General features: G+C 43.8%; 1 protein-coding gene across 1 annotated transcript in view; it reads right to left on the bottom strand.

The window, feature by feature from the left end:
• The window catches only part of SMARCAD1 (SWI/SNF-related, matrix-associated actin-dependent regulator of chromatin, subfamily a, containing DEAD/H box 1), a 3,333,959-nt gene that overhangs the window by 1,601,866 nt on the left and 1,709,085 nt on the right, over nt 1-23,008 (bottom strand). Inside the window, exon 12 of the mRNA XM_044061375.1 lies at nt 11,478-11,537. Within this exon, the coding sequence (XP_043917310.1) occupies nt 11,478-11,537 (60 nt within the window). The remainder of the gene's footprint in view (nt 1-11,477; nt 11,538-23,008) is intronic.

The raw sequence follows: 23,008 nt of genomic DNA on the forward strand, positions 1-23,008 counted from the left end.
CCCAACGGGTACTTAGCCAACTCTGTTTCGGTCTGAAACTCCGGTTTCGGAAATATTTCAGAACGCCAACCTGCACTCGCAAAACTGCTTCTGCATCGGACCATGCGGCAAAAAAGACTGAGGATATGACGTCGGTCATGCGCATTAGTACCCTGACGTACTGACGTCAGTCTAATGCGCCCTGACCGACGTCAGCCTTATACTCTGGTATTCGGGCCGACTGGACGCGGACTATACCCAATAGTAAGGACTGCAGCAATGGAAAACGAAGAACATCCACAGGATCCTTAGTCGAGTTTTTCGGCATACCAGACTCCAAAAGGGTCTTGGTAGCGGCCTGCAAATCCACAGAAGCAGCATCAGGGGCTGCAAAAGAGCCTCACTGAAGAATGGAGAACTGACGACTAGCTTAACGGGAGCATCGTCGGTAGGTTTGGACCTGTGTGGACTGTCTCTGTCTTTATCTTTACGTTTTTTCTGAAGATCTGCTGTCGGATGGCTTACCAAAGTCATATCGGAGTTCGAGGACTGTAAGCAAAAATGTCTAGCTATAATAAGGGCCTGATGACAGATAGTTCTAACATTGAACAAAGCACAGAAGCAACAGTGGGGGACGTCATAAAAATGAAAGTCTCGGTGTAGTATTTACTTTCAACAGGCGAGACAATTGTTAACTTTTTCTGACATCGGTTAGTGCAAGAAAATAGGATCTCCAACAGGGTACTTAGCTTTAGAAGACTTCAGCTTCAATTCGGTAGATGAAACTCAGGTAGTGGCCGATCGGCACTCGTATGAACTGCTTCTGCATCAGGATACTACTGACGACCTGATGTCAATCCTGAAGCGACAGCAACCGACACAGAAATACTAATCCTCTGGTATTTGGGACAGCCGAGGGCTACCCTGGCAGGGATAACCAAAAAAGAAAAAGCTCAAGACTAAAGATAATATTCTTCGTGTTTCACTGTTGCAGTCATCAAGATTCGGTAGTGCGAAGGACTTCCTCGGAAGCCGGTGCCTGCTCAGCAGCTCCGGAGCCATCCAAGGATGAGACAACGGCAGGATCCTTAGTTGAAGAAGAGTTTTGCGGCATACTGGACTCAGAAAGGGTCTCGGTAGCGACCTGCGAAACAACAGAATCGGGCATCAGGGGTTGTGAAAGCGCCTCACTGAGTACCGGAGAACTGACGAATAGCTTAACGGAAGTGTTGTCTGTAGGTTTGGACCAGTGTGGTTTGTCTCTGTCTTTATCTTTAAGTTTTTTCAGACAATCTGCTGTCGGATGGTTTACTGAAGCCATATTGGAATTCAAGGACTGTAAGTGAAAATATCTGGCTACAATAAGGACTCGAAGACAGATAGTTCTGGCATTGAACAAAGCACAGAAGCGAAAACGAGGGACGTAGTGGTCTGGGCCTAAACAAGTGAAGCATTAAGAGTGGAAGTCTCTGTGTGGTATTTGTTTTCCACAGGCGAGACAATTAACTTTCTGACATCAGTTGGTGCAAGAAAAAAGGATCCCCAACAGGCTACATAGCTTTAGAAGACTTCAACTTCAATTCAGTAGATGAAAACTCAGGTAGTGGCCAACCGGCACTCGTGTGATCTGCTTCTGCTTCGGGTTCCATGGCAAGAAAGACTGATGTAATGGCGTCGGCAGCCTAACTTTATACCACTGACGACCTGACGTCAGTCCCCAAGCGACAGCAACCAATGCAGAAATACTAAGTCTCTGGTATCCGTGGCAGGGATAACCCAAATGTGATGACTGCAACAGTGAAACACGAAGAACGTCCACTAAGACACAACCTCACAAACACAACCCATAAGGCACAACAATAAACCAAATATACTAATCATTGGCAAGTGAATTGTGAGACACACTGATGTCCCCCTCACCAGGCTCGACAAGGAGAAAGTCTGAATTAGTACTTAATGGTCACATTTACACCGATCCTGTTGACTTAGCCAACCTGCTAGCAGATAAGTTCAGTGCAAACTTCACCCCCGTCCACCCCCACAAGGCCCATTCGACATCCCCGATACTTGTCCCGCACCTCACATCTCCATAGATCAAGTGTTAAAGGTCCTACCAAAAGCAAAGAACACAGCTTCCATGGGACCCAATAGTATCTCAAGGCTGCATTCTGCACCATCTGCAGCAAGAATTAGCTTCACCATTGAGCACCCCTATTCAGCCACAGCCTAAGTACAGGCTTCATTCCAGAAGAGTGGAGAACTGCCATTGTCATCACTTTGCACAAAGGTGGTGCCACTACTGACCCTGGAAACTAGCTGGCTTGACAAGTCTGATCTATAAAGCCACGGAGCATATTATTATGGATCTCATAAACAAAGTCAAAGGCAAACTTCATGCACTTGACCCCAACCAGTTCGAATTCGTCAGGAGGAGATCTTCCTGTTGAACCTGGATGACTTATTGGAGAATGTCACCAAGGCCCTGGATCAGGGAAACAAAATACATACAGCTTACCTTGACTTGGCCAAGGCGTTTGACACAATCCCCCACTTGCGCATCATCGAAAAGCTAACACAACTTGGTGTAAATCCCTATCTCATCAGGTGGATGGCTAACTGGCTCACCAATAGGACCTACAAGGCCAAAATAGGCGCCTCCACCTCTGACAGCAGATCTGTCACTGGTGGTGTTCTCCAAGGATCTGTCCTGGGACCCCTACTGTTTGGCATCTACTTCTCAGAGGTCCAGGAAAAGACAAAAGGCCTGTGGCTGACCAAGTTTACGGACGACTATAAGTTGGTTGCTGTCACTGATTCACCAAATGATGTTACCGCATTGAAGAGGGCCTCACATCAACAAATGACTGATGCCAAAGTCATGACCTTAAGTTAAATGCAAAAATGTATTATCATTATACCATTCGGCAAAAACAGGGCCCCTACTGATTACCACATCAACGACAACCCCCTAAGCACACATTCAACCATCATGTAGTGGCAGTGGTCAGAAAAGCCCTTTATTTGGCTCATCTCATAAGTAAAGGGATTGCATCCAGAAGAAAGGAGGCTATTACCTCTCTGTACTCCTCCCTCATTAGGCCAATAATTGAGTATAACGCCCTGATTGGTATGTACTTCTCCAAACATCTACACCATCTGGAAAGGCCACAGAAATACCTCATAAAGAGAATCCCTGGTCTCCAACACCTGTTCTAGATGGACAGGCTCAAATCACTATCACTCTACTCAGTATCATACACATTGCTCAGAGGTGATCTGTCTCTCTCTTACAAGGCAATTTCAGACCCTGCCCTACTAGAGATGCTCCATATCCGTAAGTATAACTCCTTACGTATACCTGCTTGAAAGACCTAAATCTAATATGCAACATCAACAAAACCTGCTGGAGAGACAGGTTTGTTTCCCAAAGGCTGCTCTGTCTTTGGAATAGACTTCCCATATACATCAGAGTACCTCGCGGACCCTCTTCAAGTGCAGCCTTGATGAGTGTATGGGAAACTACAAATTTGTACCCGGGGTTCCACCTGTCTCTCTCACTGACAGGGGCAACAGGTGCTGACTGAGGTTTCTTTTTTGGGGATAAACGTTTGGCTAGGCTTGTAAGGGCCTCAAGGCCATTAGCCTAGTAACCTCCTACGATCCTATGAATAAATAGCTTTACTAATGGTATAAAAAACAAAACTTACCTCATAAAAACAAAACATTAATAAGACTATAGGGATTAACTCAAACAAAGCTGCAAAACACAAGTAAAAAAACAAGCAACTTCTGGAGATATGAAAATCAATATGTTTCTTTTTTTTTTGGGGGGGGGGGTGGCCTCACTAACCTAATTTTTAAGAGGTCTAATTACAAAAGCTGAAAGATATATTCATGTACGCACCAGAAAACAAGACTTCCAGGGTGTCTCATGTTACAAGTATTTTGACCTGATATGTTAGTTTTAAGCTGTGACTGCAACCCTAGCAGGGACATGCATTACTTCTGTCATAGAAGTATATGCACCACAACTACTCTCCAGGGTATCCCATACAAAGAACTGCTGAACTACCAATGCAACATTAAAAAAGTAGATGCCAAAATAAAATGTATCAGCATCATGCATAGATAAGTAAAGGGAAAAGTTAAAATACAGGCCACAGTTTCAGAAGCTATTACTTTTGTAGATGTCATTAATGTACAAACTTCTACATTATGCAAATCATTTGGAAGCCTCCTAAATTTTTTTTTTCTGTCCCCAGGACCTTGCCAGGGGGCTCCTCTACCTTTGCCCAACTGGCCAATTGTTCTGGCAGAACAAAACCCAAGTATTCCTGGGCCAGGCAAGGGCATAAAGCTAATTTGTTCCTGCCCGAGAATCATTATCAGCACTCCATTTCCTAGTGAAAGTAGGGTGGTAGAGTAGGAAAGCTTGCCTATCTTGGAAAAGGGGTAGCCTGCCCTCACCACAGGGGAGCAAGCCATTCCCACAGGGGGCTCACCCAAGCCCAAGATTTTCACCTCCCTAGGGAAGTGCATCTTCACAAGCTCATTTCTCATCAGCAACTTAGTGTGAATGGACTACAGTAGTGTGAGCTTGTCTGTCTCAGAACTCTCCTGAGTCAAAAGTTGTGATGGGCCACAGCCACCTCCTTTTCCCTAGATATTAATTCGCATACTAGCCTGCCAGCTCCTACAGGCACACAAATCTCTGATCAAACACGGGTTTGCCTGTTGTGCAGGCAGGGCTTCATCCCTCTATGTTACTGAGTTACCCAGACTTCACAAAGTTTCATCTCAAGAAACAATGTCACTGTTATCATCAGAAGCACAATTAGATTTAATGACAGCTGCAAATTTTCCATGTCATGCTTGCAGGGAAAAAAAGTTTACTTTCTTAGTTAACTAAACTTTTCCTCACATCTGTTCTGGGGCAACATGATATGCTGTTGCTCAGCTGTTAACAGACACACTGAGCTTTTTAAGAATCTTTCAAAAACAAAAGCAAATCAGAAATATTGCTAGTGTAAACATATACTGACTTTTTTGCAGATAAAAACAAATGAGAAATTATGTACCTACCATAACGTTCCATGTTAGTTGTCTTCTCTTGCCTTCTTTCTTGCTTGATGGGTTCGGAGCCGATCCTCGGCTCCGACTCGGCACTTTGCTAAGCTCGAGAGTCACTTTTACCAGCTCGAGGCAGCCCCATATCCCATGATGCAAGGCGGTGAGTACCCAGATCTCGTTTGTTACCTATAGGCAATAACACCTAGCACAAAAAACTTCCCAGAAGGAAAGAAAGGCAAAAGCCTGAAGGATGGGCTATAAGGTAGACCAGAACTAGCTGGTCTTAAGAAGCATTCTTCCATATAGGGAGAAAAAGGTCTGTCCAGACCAGGGGACAGGAGGGAGGGTCGCAAGAAAGAAGGCGAGAGAAGACAACTAACATGGAACGTTATGGTAGGTACATAACTTCTCAATGTTAAGTTGTCAATCTCGCCTTCATTCTTGCTTGATGGGACCGCTTCCCTAGCACCTCTATCCTGGGTGGCTCAATGGAACAGACTCTTGAGAACTGTAGAGCCAAAACGGGCTCTATCCCTGGAGGCCAAATCCAATTTGTAATGAGAAACAAAGGTATGAGGAGTGGCCCAAGTGGCTGCTGCACAAATAGTGTCTAATGGAAGTCTAGCCTGAAAAGCTGTGGAAGTGGCTAAGCTTCTGGTTGAATGCACTTTAGGTTTTGAGCACAGCTGTTTTCCCCTGAGCTGATAGATTTCAGAGATGATGGAAGAAAGCCATCTAGATAAGGTCACTTTGGAGACAGGAAGGCCTTTCTTGTTATCAGCATAAGAAAGAAAGAGCTGATCGGATTTCCTGAATTGTTTTGTTCTGTCCAAATAATATCTGAGTTGGCGGTGAACATCAAGATAATGTAATTTTTGTTGCGATCTGTTTGAGTAATTAGGGAAAAATACAGGGAGGTCAATAGATTGATTCAAATTATTTTTCGTTGCCACCTTAGGCAAAAAGGTTGGATTTGTTCTCAAGGATACCCTGTCTTTGTGGAAGACCAAATAAGGGGGACGAACAGAGAGAGCATGAAGTTCTGACACTCTCCTTGCCAAGGTAATAGCAACAAGGAAGAGTGTTTTCCATGAAAGAAATTTCGGGGAAAATGAAACAGCTGGCTCGAAGGGAGGAAGAATTAAGGATGTCAGCACTAGACTTAGGTCCCACTGAGGAGGAGGATTCCTGACTGGAGGTTTCAGGAGAAAAATTCCTTTTAGAAAGGCTCTACAAAGCCTGTGGGACATAATGTTGTGATCTGCAAACCCGACATGAAAGTTCGAGATAGCAGTCAACTGAACTTTGACCGTGGAAGATGAACAGCCCGAGTGAAAGATTTCCGCTAAGAAATCCAAAACTGCTTGAACAGGGGCAGTAAAGGGATCTATATTTTTAGCTTTTGCCCAACAAGAGAAGCGTTTCCACTTGCTGGTATAAATCCTTCTAGTAGAGGATTTAAGGGAAGCCACTATGATATCCCTAACAGGATTAGAGATCATAGGAAGCCTGGCTAAGGAAGGAAGTGGAGCAACCACGCTGTGAGGTTGAGAGAAGGAATAGACCGATGCAGCTGACCCGATTGGTGAATCAGAAGGTCTGGCACAAGGTCCAGATGCCACGGCTGCACCAAAAGGTGACGATGGAGGAACGGAAACCAAATTTGTCGAGGCCAATAGGGAGCAATGAGAATCATTTTGGCTCTCAAAACGGTGGCTTTCTGGAGTACTTGTGGAATCAACGGGAAAGGAGGAAAGGCATAAAGAAGTCCCTGGGGCCAATCCTGGGTTAGAGCGTCTCTGGGGGGATGGCATGGCAGTGGGAAGAGAGAAAAGAAGTCTGGGCATTTGCTGTTTTGGGGAGTAGCAAAAAGATCGCAACATGGACGGCCCCATTCTAGAAAAATCTCCTCCACTATAGATTGTTTGAGAGACCACTCGTGAGGCATGAGAATAGCTCTGCTCAATCTGTCCGCCAGAATGTTGGTTTTCCCAGGGATATGCGTTGCTACCAGAAACCGATGAGAGGAGATCGCCCATTGCCAAAGTCTGAGAGCTTCTCGACACAAGGGGTAGGACTTGGTTCCGCCCTGTTTGTTGATATACCATACTACAGACATGTTGTCTGTGTGAACTGCAATTGTTCCCAAGGGAAGAAAGTCGTTGAGGGCTTGCAACGTCAAAAGCACTGCTCTCATCTCTAGGACATTTATGTGCAGGTAGTATTCGAACGGTTGCCATGTCCCATGAACCATCCTGCCCTGATAATGACCGCCCCACCCGATCAGGGAGGCGTCCGTAGTGACTGTGGCTACCGGGGCCGGGGATACAAAGGGTCTGCCTTGATGAATCTGGGGAGAAGAAATCCACCATGATAGATGATTCTTGCAAATTTGCGTCACCAGGATTTGGTGACGCATGGGAAGTTGTTGGTAAGACCACTGGGTGAACAACATCCATTGAAGAAGACGCATGTAGAAGCGGGCCAGGGGAAGAAGGGTAATAGCCGCAGCCATGAGGCCCAACACCTTCAGAACCATTCTGGCTTGTACCTTTTTGCTGGCAAGGATGATCCTCACGTGACTTTGGATATCTGAGATTCTTTGGTCTGTGAGGGTAGCTGACATCCGAACAGTGTTTAAGTTTGCGCCTATGAAAGTAATAGACTGGCAGGGCAATAAGGAGGATTTTTCGTAGTTGATCGAAATTCCTAATTGAGTGCAGAGATTTAGGGTGTAATCCCTGGCTTGAAGAAGTTGATGCCTGGTGGTGGCTGAAAGGAGCCAGTCGTCGAGATACGGAAACACCTGGAATCCTTGATGTCTCAGGTGAGCATTGACCACTGCCATACATTTGGTGAACACTCTGGGGGCTGTAGTGAGACCAAAGGGCAGGGCTCTGAATTGAAAATGACTGGACCCCAGCCGAAAGCGGAGAAACCTTCTGGAGCGTCTGTGAATTTTTATGTGATAGAACGCGTCCTGAAGATCTACTGAGCACATCCAGTTGTCCTTTTCTAGGAAGGGCAAAATTGATTGAAGTCTGACCATTTGAAATCTTGTCTTCCTCACAGACTTGTTGAGTCTGCTGAGATCCAATATTGGTCTCCAGTCTCCCGTCTTTTTGGGGACCAAAAAGAATCTTGAGTAGATTCCGGGCTCTGAATGGTCTGTTGTAACTGGCTGAATGGCTCTTTTTTGTAGAAGCTTTGATACTTCTAACTCTGCAATTTCCCTTAGACCAGGTGGCACATCTGGAAGGGAATTTTTGTGAGTGAAAGGACTTTCCTCGAAAGGAATCTTGTAACCCTCGGATATGATCGACTGTACCCATCTGTCTTGAGAGAGGGAACGCCAGGCTTCTGGGTACAGCGATAGTCTTCCCCCGACTGCCTCCAAGGAAGAACAGTCAGGCAACACCTCAGGGATGCTGGAAGGGCTTGTCAGAGAGAGGCTCTCTGCTTCCCTGGTTTTGTGGACCCCCTCTGCCTCTAGAGCGGCGTCTGTTATTATTACCCCCTCTGCCTCTAGGGGTAAACTGACCACGTGTATCCGGTGTGACTCCTTGGGATTTATGGAACCACATTTTTCCGCCCTTCTGACCTTTGGGGTAAGGTCTAGATGGGGTAGAAAAATGGACCCCTACGGCAGAAAGAGTCTTGCCGTCCTGCTCACACCTGGTCAATGTATCCTTCACTTGAGGGCCAAACAATGCTGACCCATCAAAGGGAGAGTTTGTGAAGGACGCCTTAAAGGGATCTGCAAAATTACAGAGTCGCATCCAGGATTGACGTCTAAGAGCCACTCCTGTACCTGCGGCTCTACTCGCTCCATCTGCTGCATACGAGATCAGCCGCATGGAGGAGTTTGCTATAGAATTAAGGATTCAGAGCTGAGAAGCAATTTTGTCCTGAGCCCCTGGAGCTGTGGGATCCTGTACTACTTCACCTAGTTCTTTTAGGATGTCCCTTTGGAGTCTGGTGAAGTGACATAAATAATTCAGAGACCGCATGGCAAAGGTCGCTGAGGAAAACATCCGCTTACCATACCTGTCCATGGTCCTAGAATCCTTGTTAGGAGGATGGACTGGTACAGAAGGATCTGCAAGTTCCTTCTTAGTGGCGGCCGCCACCACCATGGCATCAACAGGGACACCTTTAGTAAGGAATTGTTTTTCCGAAGGGGCTGTAATAAATTTAGACGGCCTCCTAGGAACTGGCTCTACAGAATCAGGAGCAGCCCAAGCCTTCCAAGCAATAACCTCCATCAGGGGGTCGAAAGGAGGAGACACCCAGGAGGTGGAGGGTCGAGATCCAAACGCCTCTAGGTATACCGACTCATCCTCGGAGGGATTGATGGAGGGCCAGTTTCCCCTCTGTTTTAGGAGTTCTAGGATGTCTGAAAAGGAGACATCCTCAGAGGGGGATCTTGGGGACCCCTCCGACTCATCTAAGTCGGTATCTGAGGTGGTAGACTCAGGGGAGTCCAGGTGCTTCCTCTTACGAGTCCTCTTGCGAGGAGGATCTCCTGACAGGTCAGGAGAATCCTCGGAAGAGGGGGTTCTTCCCAATGGGGAAACCTGAGGCGGTGGATCTCTAGGTCCGGGAGCAAGAGAGTGGGAAGAGATATCGACAGGCACCGTAGAGGGAGGAGCTAAGGGAATAGACTGCTGACTGAGCCCAGTGGCCAGCACACTCTTCATCACCTCAAAGGCCCCTCTCCCTGGAAGATCCGAGAGAACCCGTTCCGAAGAAACAGGGACTCCCGGACCCACCGAAAGGGAAGGCTCCGAGGCAGATGTCGGAGCCGAGCTCACCAAGGCCGAGGCCCCAAGGGGAAGAGCGGGGTCAGACAAGGGTCCGATGCCACTCACCCCCTCGGAGGAGACCAGGGAAGCCCGACCACCGAATCCCTCCAAGGAAGGTCTCGAGGAGGAGATAAGAGTAGATGCTGAAGGTGCAGAAGGGGGGAGGATCTGTCCTTCAGCCATAGCCGTAACTATTCCCGTAGACTCCAGCTCCAAACTCTGAGGCAGAGTCGAAGGAGGAACTTGAAGAGGGTGTGGACTAATAGTCGTCTGTTGAGACGGACTATGCAGCATCTGGGCCAGTGCCTGTGATTTTAACAATCTACTTACCACCCTCTCTAAATCATGGTCTGATAACCTGGACGACCTCGATGATCGGCTCCGCTCCAAAAGGAGAGGTGAGGCCGGAGCCAACAGTATCGGTTCCAAGGAAGGGGACCTAGACCTCTTCCTCGAAGGGACCATCGGAGCCGAAGAAACTACAGATCCAGACGGAGCCGATAACTTTTCGGCTCCGAATGAAAGTTTCGATGCATCGGCTCCTGCCGGAGCAGATACAGACATAACAGTAATGGTGTCGGTGCCGGTCGGCGCCGACACCGAAGCCTGAGCCACATGGTGGTCGGAGCCAGTCGGAGCCGACACCAAGGTGACCATTGCAGTATCGGCACCGATAGCCATCGGTGCCGAAGATTTTGGCAAGATAGGATCGGCTCCAGCCGGAGCCGATTTCGACTCCAAAGGAGTCGGAGCCGAGGCCGCAGGCTTAGAAACAGAAGCCTGGGCCTTGGTAGACTTAGAAGTCTTGCTCGGAGCCGATTTGGCCGGAGAGCCCTCTGGTTTAAGGAGACCCCTTAAAATCAACTTATTTCTCCTCTCCTGCAGGACTCTCTGGCTAAAGGAGTGACAAATTGCACAGGAGTCCTGCAGGTGGAGAGGTCCCATGCAGTATAAGCAAGAAGTGTGACCGTCTGTCAGAGACATCTTCTGACAGCACGAGTCACACTTCTTGAAGCCTGAGACCCTTTGCTCTTTGGACATGGTTGTACACAAAACAGTACACACACACAGTCCCAATCAGACAACTAAAGATTATAGAATAAACAATAATTAACCCCTCACACACACACCCTAACAGGGGGGGGATGGGAGGGAATAAAGGCCTGACTAAAAAGAAGGGAAAGGAAAAATAAAGTTAGTCAGAAAAGGGCTTACAATTAAGTAAAAAGGAAAGTATTCTATAGAAAAGTGGTTATTATTAAATTTTGGGGCAACTAGAAGTTTAAATCTAAACACTTACCAGGAGCTGGCAAAAGGAGGACCTCATCAGCGAAGCGGCAAACGAGATCTGGGTACTTACCGCCTTGCATCATGGGATACGGGGCTGCCTCGAGCTGGTAAAAGTGACTCTCGAGCTTAGCAAAGTGCCGAGTCGGAGCCGAGGATCGGCTCCGAACCCATCAAGCAAGAATGAAGGCGAGATTGACAACTTAACATCAGGTGTTTTAATAATAAGGATACCTGCGACCAACTTCTATTTAGCTGTTGTCCATAATCTGCCTTTCAAAAAAAAAAAAAAAAAATTGAAAGTAGGGATTTCACAAGCTTAATTCAAAGTCTCACCATAATATAGAACAACTTTAAGATCAGGGCACCAGTGATTCAGCTCTCTTAGCCAGTTATCTGTTAAAAGACAAAAGAGAACAATGACTTACAAACACCAAATGAGCACAGATAAAAGGATTTTACTGTTACTACACAATTTTAAACATAAAAATCTAAAACCAATACACAGACATGCAACACGTACATCAGGCATACCACAATTACATTTTATACTATTTATTTTGCATTCCAACTATGAAATCACAGCATAGCATTAAAATTATATCAACTGCTCAGTCAGTCGGTCTCTGTAGTCATTTTTTTTAAATGAAGGGTGGACTACTTAAGAATTTACTTAAATACTTAAAAAAAGAAGCTGAAAACAGACTCCAAAGCAAAACTGTAATGAAATCAATCAGCACTACATGCCTCCTTCTAGGTTTTACCGCACACTGTTTTAATTAAGTTGTATTCCATGCCGTGACCTACGACCACTATTATCAATGAAACTGAGAATCTATGGAGGCCAATCCACGTCTAATAAAGAAAACACAACTATATGAAGGATGTTCAGCTTCAAACCAAGTATTGTTCTTCTGTGATAATGTAATTTGTGATTAGAAAGACATTCAGAATGGAATTTAGAATGGTCATCAATGCAATCATACCTAACAATGAGTGGGAGTGGAACTGTGTGTGTGAATGAAATAACTCTGCCACAAGCAGTAGCATTTAACTTTTTCATAGTCACTCAGCTGTATAAACTTAATGAGTGGTAGTTCAGGAACAGAGTGCTAGTCTATGCATGAAAAATCCCATCTACAATCATGATTAAAATGAAAGAAGCTGAATACGTTCGGTGGGTAAACTTTCTTCCACCTGATTACAGTCAACTACTGCCATTAGAGCAGTACTGTTAGAAAGGGGTTACCACGTGTACACTTGCTTGACACTAAGCAATTAATATGTTAAAGCTGAAAGTTTACTGTTGCTTGACTATGGAATGGAATTTCAATAAGTGTAACACATTGAATATATCATTATGAACAGAATTTCATTTGGCAACAATCCAATACCTGAGGTGTACCTATTCAAAAGGTCACCTGTGTGTATTGGGAAGGTACTATGAAAGCCAAGGAATGTATTATTTGATCACAGTTAAACAACTAAGGGTAGAGAAAGGAATCTGTCTAAGTCACATTTAATATAGGAAGTCCTTCTTTCATGTAATGACAGACAAACTTCTAAGTGTACTTAATCAAATAGTAGTATTGGGAGTTTAGTCTGTTCTTGAAACTAACGAGCTTGTCATTTAATCAATTAAATTATCCTGAAAAAGAAGTTATGTCTTACCATAACGTTCCATCTATGTTATTGAGCTTCTTACATTCATCACTGATGGGTTCGGTTCCGAGCCCTCGGAACTGTGTCAGCCAAATACCAAGCTCGCGTACACCAAAAAACTCTCGAGCTAAGCTGCTACCCACAATGCCCTTCTCCCAATTACCTCAGATCGAGTTTGCAAAAGATAACAGATAGCAGCAGAGGCCATTTCTATGCAAAGAAAAACCCTGAGACACCGGAGGGATATGGTAAATGGAAGAAGATCAACAACATAGATGGAACGTTATGGTAAGACATAACTTATTTATCTAATGTTGTTAATCTTCTTCCCATTCATCACTGATGGGACAGAATCCCAAGCTACCTGATACCTGGGAGGCCCTTATGGCAGGACATTCCTGAGCACCATAGAGCCAAAGGCAGCTCTTCCTCTGGAAATCACATCCAATTTGTAATGCTTGATGAAAGTGTGTGGTTTAGCCCAAATGGCTGCCGCGCAGATATCATCCATAGAGGGGGAGAATGGAAGGCTACCAAGGAAGCTATAGCTCTAGTTGAATGAGTTTTGTTACTGTGAGGTCTGGTTTCATTAGCACATGAATATGAAAAGGATATACAATCTCTGAGCCACTTAGATAAAGTGTCTTTAGAAACACCATTTCCCATTCTGGGGCCAGAGAAAGAAATAAAAAGTTGGTCAGATGTACGGAAAGATTTTGCCCTGTCCAGGTAGAAACGTACTTGCCTATGTACATCCAAAGAATGTAGGCAGTATTCACCTTTGTTAGAAACGTTAGGTAAAAACAGACAGTTCAATTGACTGGTTCATTGAGAATTCAGAAACCACTTTAGGAAGGAAGGCTGGATTAGTGAGTAGAAATACTCTGTCTTTGTGAAAAATGAGGTAAGGTCTATTGACACATAGGGCCTGTAGTTCTGAAACCCTTCTGGCAGAAATGATAGTCACCAAAAAGAGAGACTTCCAAGACAAAAATTTGATATAGCATGAGGATCACCTTGCATCTCAACCGATTTGCCTTCTTTAGAAATAGAGGTATCAAGGGAATCGGAGGGTAGGCGTATAGGAGACCCGTGGGCCAATCGTGGGACACAGCATCTCTCGGTGACTCCCCCTCCAGGGGAAGTAGGGCAAAGTAGCTGCTGCATTTGTTGTTCGTGGGAGAGGCAAAAAGGTTGCACCAAGGCTGGCCCCATCAGCTGAAAATCTCCATCGCTATCTTGGGATTGAAAGACCACTAGTGAGGGAGAAGAATGCACGTGCTCAGCCTGTCCGCGATCGCGTTGGACTTCCCTTGGGATGTGAGTTGCTATCAGAAAACGGATGGAAGCCATCGCCCACTGCCAAATTCTCAATGCCTCTTGGCACACAGGTATGACTTGGTTCCTCCTTGTTTGGTGATGTACCAGACTACTGAAACATTGTCTGACTGAATCGCAATAGTTCCAGAGGGGAGGAGTGGGTGGAGTGCTTGCAACACTAATAGCACCACTCTTAAATCCAGAACACTGATGTGCAGATGGGTCTCACCACGTACCTTGGACTGTCCTTCCCTGAAAATGGCCCCCCAACACAATCAGGGAAGCATCCGTGGTCACTATGGCGCAGGGCTGAGGGGACTGAAAAGGGCAACACCACAATTCCACTTCTAGCCTCACCCACCAAAGAAGATCCTGCTTGCATAAATTGGTTATTAGAATCTGCCATTTCAAGATCTCATGTGTAACCTCATAAGGGGAACTACAGGGATGGTTGCAGCCATAGACCCCAGCGCCTGGAGGACTTCCCTTGCTGACACTCTCAGTTGACAGAGTATCACATGCATTTGCGATCTTAGTCTCTGGAGACTTTGGGCTGGAAGAGATACCAGACAAGAATGAGTGTCGAGTGCTGCTCCTATAAATTCCAGTTGCTGAGTGGGGTCTAGGTTGGATTTTTTTACAGTGTACAGTTATGTCTAGGGACTCCGCTAGAGAAAGGGTGTATTGGAGAGCCATTGTCAGGAGACACTTGGTTGGGGAGGAGAGGAGCCAATCGTCCAAATATGGAAACACCTGGAATCCTAGAAGTCTCAGATGAGCTACTACCACTGCTAAACATTTCATGAACACTCTGAGGGCCGTCGTGGGACCGAATGGCAGGGAACGAAAAGTACAGTTGTGTACACTTACCATAAATGTAGATGTTCGAGTGTATTCACTGCTGCAGTCATCATATTTGGGTTATCTGCTTGAAGTAGCCCTCAGTCGGCTTGATTAACAAAGTCTTGGGTCTTGCGGCAGTTGCTGTCCCTTCTTCCGTGACGTCAGGTCGTCAGGGGTATAAAACATGCAGCCGACGCCATGACATCAGTTTTTCCTTGCCCCAGATGTCATGTGCCTCCCTAAAGGGAAGCAATTAAATCTATAAATAAACAAGGTTATACCTCTAACAAAAAAGAAAATACACTAAGAAGCTTTTGAGCATAGTAATGGAGAGTAGAGGTATAGCCAAAAGAAGTAAGGGGGCTGGAGGGAGGGTAACCAAGACTGCAACAGTGAATACATTCGAACATCTACATTTATGGTAAGTGTACACAACTGTACTATGTTCTTCATGTTTCACTGTTGCAGTCACTACATTTGGGTAGATTCCCAAAGCTAAGGATGGGAGGAGGAATTTAGATAGCATTAGGACCAGCTATAAGGCCCTGCAAGACTGCAGTGGCACAGCCAGCTCTGGATTTAGAGAAAATTGTCAGATGGTAATGCTTGGTGAAAGTATGTACAGAACTCCAGGTAGCAGCTTCTAGGATGTCCCTGGTAGGGACGCCTCTGAGAAAGGCTGTAGAGGTAGATGCGGCCCTTGTTGAGTGGGGTCTGGATCCCCTGTGGGATAGGTTTTCCATGCACTGGCCTATCCATTTGGAATTTTTTTTGCTTTGAAATAGCCTTCCCCTCTGCCCCTGCAGCAAATGCCACCAGCAGTTGTTCAGATTTCCTTTGAGGTTTAGTCCTGTTCAAGTAGAATCTAAGTTGTCTGTGCACATCTAAGGAGTGCAGTATCCGTTCCCCTTTGTTCTGTGGATTAGGAAAGAAGGTTGGCAAATGAACTGGACTGATTAAGGGCCACACTGTATACCACCTTGGGCATGAGACAGGGATTGGTCCTGAGGGACACCCTGTCCGCATGAAAGACTATGAAAGGCTACACTTCCATAAGGGCCTGTAGTTCTGATTCCCTTCTTGCTGAAGTGATTGCTAAAAGGAAAGCTGTTTTCCAAGAAAAGAATTTTAAGTCTGCAGTAGCAGCTGGCTCGAAAGGAGGAAGAGCGAGTTTCTCCAATACAAGGTTAAGGTTCCAGGCTGGAGTTTGGCCCCTCTGAGGAACTGCTTGAGCAGTGGATGAGAGAAGAGGGGAGGTTCTGTGTTATAATGACCTGAAATAGCCAAGGCGTGCATTTTGATGGAGAAGAAAGACAGGCCCTGGTGAAGCATTTCAGTTAAGTATTGTAAAATCTGAGGTAAATTGGGCACTGCTGTGCTCATCCCTTGAGAGTGGTTCCAGGCACAAAACCTTTTTATTTTTCAGCATAAGATTTTCTAGTACTAGGCCTCCTTGCCTCTAAAATGATATCCAACACTGGTTTACTGAGGGTTGGTGAAGAAGAGATTAGGTAATTAGCCAGGCTGCTAGGTTCAGTGTTTGAAGCAGAGGGTGCAGAATCTGGTTCTCCTGCTGAGACAATAGGGTAGGAGTCTGACGCAAGTGCCATGGGGCCAACAGTGACATACTGCGCAAGAGGGGGTACCAGTGTTGGTGTGGCCAGTCTGGTGCAATCAAAATTGTCCTTGGTTTGTCTTGTTTGATCTTTAGTAGGACTTTGGAGAGCAGAGGCAGAGGAGGAAAGGCATAAACTGATAGGTTTTTCCAACTGAAGGGCAGAGCATCCACTTTCCAAGCTTGTTTGTGTGGAGTCCTTCTGCAAAATTTGTCCAACTGATAGTTCTGGGGGAGGCAAACAGGTCTATATCTGGGCTCCCCCATTTGCTTGTCACCATGTTGAAAATTCTTGGTTCCAGTTTCCACTTATGTGGGTCCATGAGGTTTCTGCTTAGTTAGTCTGCCAGTGCGTTTAGTTTTCCTGGCAGGAACTGAGCTTGTAGATGCACTTGGTAGCTCAGGGCTGTGTTCCACAATGCCATGGCTAGTCTGCAGAGGGGGTTAGAATGTGTACCCCCCTGTGTGTTTATGTACCACATAACAGTGGTGTTGTCTGTCTTTAGCATTAATTGTCCTGGAGGAATGTGGTCCTTGAAGGCCGTCAAGAGCATTCTGTACAGCTAACATTTCTTTTTGATTGATATGCAGGTGCATTTGACTTGAGTTCCATTTGCCCTGAATGCACTTCCCTGCCAGGTGAGCTTGACATAGTCTGATGCGTCTTTTGTTAGGGTTTGGGCGTCAGGGGGTAGTGTGAATGGTAGTTCCTTATTTTGGTGGCAGGCCCCTGCCCACCAAAGGAACTCTAGGCGTAGGGAAGGTATGATAGGAATAAATGCTTCTAGATCCTGAGAATGCTGACACCATAGGCTTTTTAGATACCATTGTAGTTTCCTCATATGCAGTCTTGCATATGGAAATAGAAGAATGCAGGAGGCCATGAACCCTAAGGCTTGTAGTATTTGCCTTGCAGATAGCAGGGATTTGGGGCCATTTGTTTGAAGTAGGTTGGTCAAATGAATTTGTTTCTCTGGCGTGAGAAAAGCCATCTGGGAAGTTGTATTCAAGCTTTCTCCTAGGAATATAATTTGATAGGGTACCAAGTGTGATTTCTTTTCATTTATGGTGTACCTCAGACAAGTTAGCACCCTTTGTACAAAGGCCAGATGATTCAAATGTATGTCCTGGCTTTCTGCCTGAATTAGACAATCGTCCAGGTATGGGTATATCTGAATATTTCTTTGCCTGCAAAATGCAATGACTGAAGCTAGGCACTTTGTGAACACCCTGGGCGCAGTAGATAAGCCAAAGGACAGTGCAGAGAACTGATAGTGCGTGTAGCCTGCTTTGAAGCGTAGGTATCTTCTGCAAGATACCCTGATTGGGATTGTATGTTTCCTTTAAATCTAGTGTTGCCAACCAGGCGTCTTTGCCTAGCATAGGTAGCAACTGGTGAAGAGTCAGCATCTTGAATTCTGGAATCAGCAAAAAGGTGTTTAGAGTAGACAGGTCCAGGACAGGATGCCATGAATCATCCTTTCTGGGTACCAGGAAAAGTCTCGAGCAGAAACCCTGTCTCTTTTCCTCTTCTGGTACCAACTGAATAGCCCCCATGCTTAGGAGAGAAAGTACTTGCTTTTGGGCCTCTGCCCACTCATTTGGGGGTAGAGCTGGCCACCCGCTTGGTGTTGGTAACGTGTGGAAGTGAAATCTGTATCCCTGGGACACTATATTTAAAACCCATTTGTCCTGGGTAATGAATTCCCAGTTCTTTCATGAAGAGCAATCTTTCCCTCCAAATAGGCAGTCAGTTGTGAAGTGCTTGGAAGTTTTAAAAATAAGTCATTGAGACAGTTTATCATGGGGGGGAGTTTTACTGGGAGTAGAGGCCCCCCACTGCTTAGTCCTGTGCGTACCCTGGGATTGAAGCCTGGGAGCTCTGTTGGATCTGGTTTTGGACTGAGAAGGTCTGGAAGAGGCAGGAAAGGACCAATTCATGGAAGGCCAATGCCTACTAAACCTTGGTGGTTATACTTGTAAAAAATCTTTAACAGTTTGCATAGATTTAGCTTTTTCCTTCATCATTTTAAGAACTTCTTCTGCCTTGTTGCCAAACAGGCAGTCCTGGTTTAAGGGAGCATCGAGTAATTTCGCTTTAACATGATCTAGCAATGATTGCTCCTTAAGCCAAGCATGCCGTTCTAAGTACAGATCCAGTTACAGCAGCCCTGCAAGATGCCTCTAGTGAGTCAAAACCACATTGCAAATTATGCTTTTCAACTTGTTCAGCTGAATGCAGTAAATCCTGTAAATCCTTATTTTCAGCACAATCAGGAATCAACATAATTTTCTGTTTAAGCAATCCAATAATATGCTGCTGATACTTTAACATATGAAACTGGCAGTTTAAGGCCCTAATGGCCAAAGTTGCAGAAGTGCATACCTTCTTACCCCATCTATCCAGCGCCCTGGAGTCTCTATCAGAGGGGGTAGGACTTTTGGCAGTAGTAGCTTTAAAACCCTTGGGTCCCTGTGAAATGGTCTCAGGATCCACAGTAGGATTTTTAAAAAGGAATTTGCGAGAGTCAGGGACCCTGTAATATCTATCAGGTTTTCTGGGAGCAGGAGGTAAAGAATCAGGGGCCAAGCTAGATTCCGAAAAGGCATCATCAACAATGTCCAGTACAAGAGGTATGGCTAAAGGCCTGTGCTGGGACAGGAGTAAGAAATCCCTAAGCCTCTTTTTAGAATCAGAAAAATCCTGACTTTCCCAACAAAAATGCTCCCTGAGCGTATGTAAGGTTTTACCAAAAGAGAAATCCTCTGGGGGGGAAGCAGAGGGAATAGAGTCTTCAGCATCAGAATCCTCTCATAGGTAGATCCTAGTCATCAGAGGAAACAAATTTCAGAATCCTGGTCAGAAGTATCATAAGCAAACTCAGTCCTAGGTCTCCGAGGGGGAAGGTTGGCTTCCCCTGATTAAAGTAATAAGATCTTCAGTCATTCTTATCATTCGTTTTTTAGGCATAGAGGCCTTACCATGTAGTCTGGGCATCAGTTTTCTAGGCATGGTTCGAGTTTTAGCCTTGAAGAAGAAGAAGATGGTGTCTGTTTAATATGCAAGTCAGTAGGCCTGAATACACCCTCAGAAGCCGGTGTCTGCAGAGCGGCTCTGGACACATCCAAGGTAGAGACATCCGCAGGTTCAACAGTTGAAGCATCTTGCAGCATACCGAACTCCGAATGGGTCTCAGCAGAGGCCTGTGAATCTTAAGTAGCAGGTATCAGGGGCTGCGAAAGCGCCTCACTGTGTACCGGCGAACTGGGCAGCCTGTCTCTGTCTTTATCTTTGCATTTTTTTCAGAATGTCGGTAGTCGAAAGGCTTACCGAAGACATATCAGGATAATTGAACAGAGTACCAAAAAATTTAGAAGTGCAAATATACTGACGACGGATAGTTCGTGGTTTAAATAAGGCACAAAACTGACAGAGGTATGTCGTGGTCAGGGCCTAGGCAAGGAATACAGTACAAATGAAAATCTTTATGAGGTATTTGCTTTCCACAAGAAATGCAATTATTTACTTTTACTGACATTGGTTTATAGCAAGAAAAAGTTTCCCGAACGGGGTACTTATATTTTAGCTGAAGACTTCGGTTCGGAAACTCGAAAACAAAAATTTCAGGAGTCGGCCGACCGGCACTTGCGAAATGCTTCTGCTTTGGGCACCGCATGGCAAGAAAGACTGATGTAATGACGTCGACTGCATATTTTATACCCTTGATGTCACGAAAGAAGAGACAGCAACCGACGTAGGACCCAAAACTTTGTTAATCAGGCCGACTGAGGGCTACTGCAAGCAGATAACCCAAATGTAATGATTGCAACAGTGAAACATGAAGAACATCAATCTCTTCCCAGGGAATTATCCATGTGAAATACAGACCCAAACTATTGTTTTGTGGGGAAAAAAAATGAAAATGCAAGCCATTTATTTTAGTCTCTTGACTTGGAAATTTCAGCTACATAAAACTTATTTTTAGCAGGGGTCTGAGGAGAAAAACTCCACAGTTAAATATATTAAAAAAAGCTACACACTTCAGTCAAAGCAGAATTAAAATCAGTATTACACAGCAAAATAAAGGGGAAAACCATCACAGTAATCACAGTTCAGGAAAATAGTATAATGACCCATAATCAATATAAAACATCAGACTACAGGTACTGACAAGATATCAAAACATTTTAAAATTATTTGATGATCTAATAAAATTAATATTACTGAACTTGTTATTCATGATACTCAATTTGCATGGCAAGCCATTAAAGTGTAACTGAGGATATTTAAATTAACTAAAACTATAACTTAAATTTAATTCAATGGAAAACTGTAAAAGATCACAAAGCATTGGGTACTTAAGGACCAAAACTAGACATATATACAATTTGTTGAATTACTACTGAAAGTATTTGATAGCATCTGTAAAAAATGCAATAAGCGATTTGCCAAAGAAAATATATGATTACTACTACAGAATTAAAACTGAATAGGGATCTCTTGAAATTTGACTCTTACAAACCAATTTCTCTTTTAATACAGATCATAAATTATACCAATATTCACTAAAAGATTCAAATGTATTTTTCCTAATATCATTATCAAACAGGTTTCATCATTAAGAGTCAAACACAATAAAATATAAATATACGACAGACCACATCAATTTTAATGGAAATGGTCACGTTGTTAAAAGTTTGCATAGAGAAAGGGTATTTAACATACCTATATTAGAAATCCCTTTCTGTAGTGCTAGAATGATAAATGTCTAACTTCATTTACTGACACAAAACTAATTTTAGTATTATTCTACAGTTCATTCAATGCTATTACAGACCATGCCTTTCTCAATGAAATCAAGGAACCGAAGGGGAAATGAGCACATATGTCCTCATCTCTCTTTTTTAAAGGTCCAAGCAGTATAAGATACACAAAGATAATGACTGAAAATCAGATTATTAACTGCATTAAACATTAATGAATAAAGAAATAAAATAATGACTTGAAACCAAATGTATTCAAACAATTTGGCAACAATAAAACAGATGCAATTATCAATAATAAATCTCACAGGAATACAAAAACATATAATTAATTCTGTGAAGAATTTAAATACTTAGAAATAATTATAGCAAAAAATATACACTCAAATATAAACCTTAAAAATAAGCAGTATTAAGAGAAGAATGGTTCAATTTTTTACACCTAAAGATGGATTACAACTACTTGAAATGTATACTGCTACCAAAAATATTACTTATTTACCAACAGCCTCATTAAATTTCACAAAATAGTGTTAATTTCACAATTTTTTTAAACTTTACAATCAACAATACATTAATACTGCAAGTAAAACTCTTACAAGGTCATGAGATAAAGGAGGTATTCAATTCACTGACACAACTATATGCATTAGCCTCAATTTTAAAAATAATTGCAAAGTGGACTGGAAGTTCATAAGACACCACCTGGAAAGATAAATACTCATCAAATTAATAAAAGAAAAAATTGCAGACTATGACTTCCAAAATATTTAAATTAATATAAAGATTCTGATATTTACTCATCTATAATATTTTATATACAATCAAACTTAAATAGGATATACAAACAGCTGTAAATAATTTTGAAATTTAACCTCCATATTCATAAACATAGCACACAGTCCTGTAAAACAGAAATGGGTTGACACTGTATTAGATGTACACTGTTAGAAACTAAGATTCTAAGAGTAGGCATGTATATTGTGTACCCACAAACTGGCTTACATTACACAAAATATCTCACATTCAAATCTTAACAAAATAGAATTCTTGCTGTAACAATGTTCTCTGCTTGTAGGGACTGAAACAGCTAACATTCTGGGTTAATATAAACATATATTTTGCTTGGATTTTAAGAGGGAGAAATAAAAAAATTCCCAGCTGTCCAGTCATAGCTGAAGAAAGCAAAACTGCTTTTCATTATGAGGCAGCAGAAAAAAAAATCAGGTGAATCATGAGTTCTCAAACAGAGAAACTTTTGTTGGTGAACTGCAGCACTGCTGGATGGTAGACAGTAGTGTACTGAACTAACACACACACACACACACATACATACATACACACAAACACACACATTATATATAGACAGAGAGAGGTCTATGTCAGACAATCAAGTTTTCAGAAACTCGACAAACTCAGAGATCACACTACAGTGTGGAACAGGGTAAGTTTCCCTGATCCACACTGTGCAGCAATATCTATTCAAAAACTTTGAGTTTTCAAACACTCCACCATTATGAATTTTGAGTTTCTGAAAACTCAATCAACTGACAGGGACCCATAATTCAGTGAAGTACGTTTAGAACTGACTAACTCTAATACTCTTCTGTTCACATTTTTTCATGGTGCACCTGACATGTCAGCACACTACTACCATTCCATT

Source organism: Protopterus annectens, chromosome 2.part0, assembly GCF_019279795.1.
Source record: "Protopterus annectens isolate FY-2018-M chromosome 2.part0, PAN1.0, whole genome shotgun sequence".
Lineage (NCBI taxonomy): Eukaryota > Metazoa > Chordata > Ceratodontiformes > Protopteridae > Protopterus > Protopterus annectens.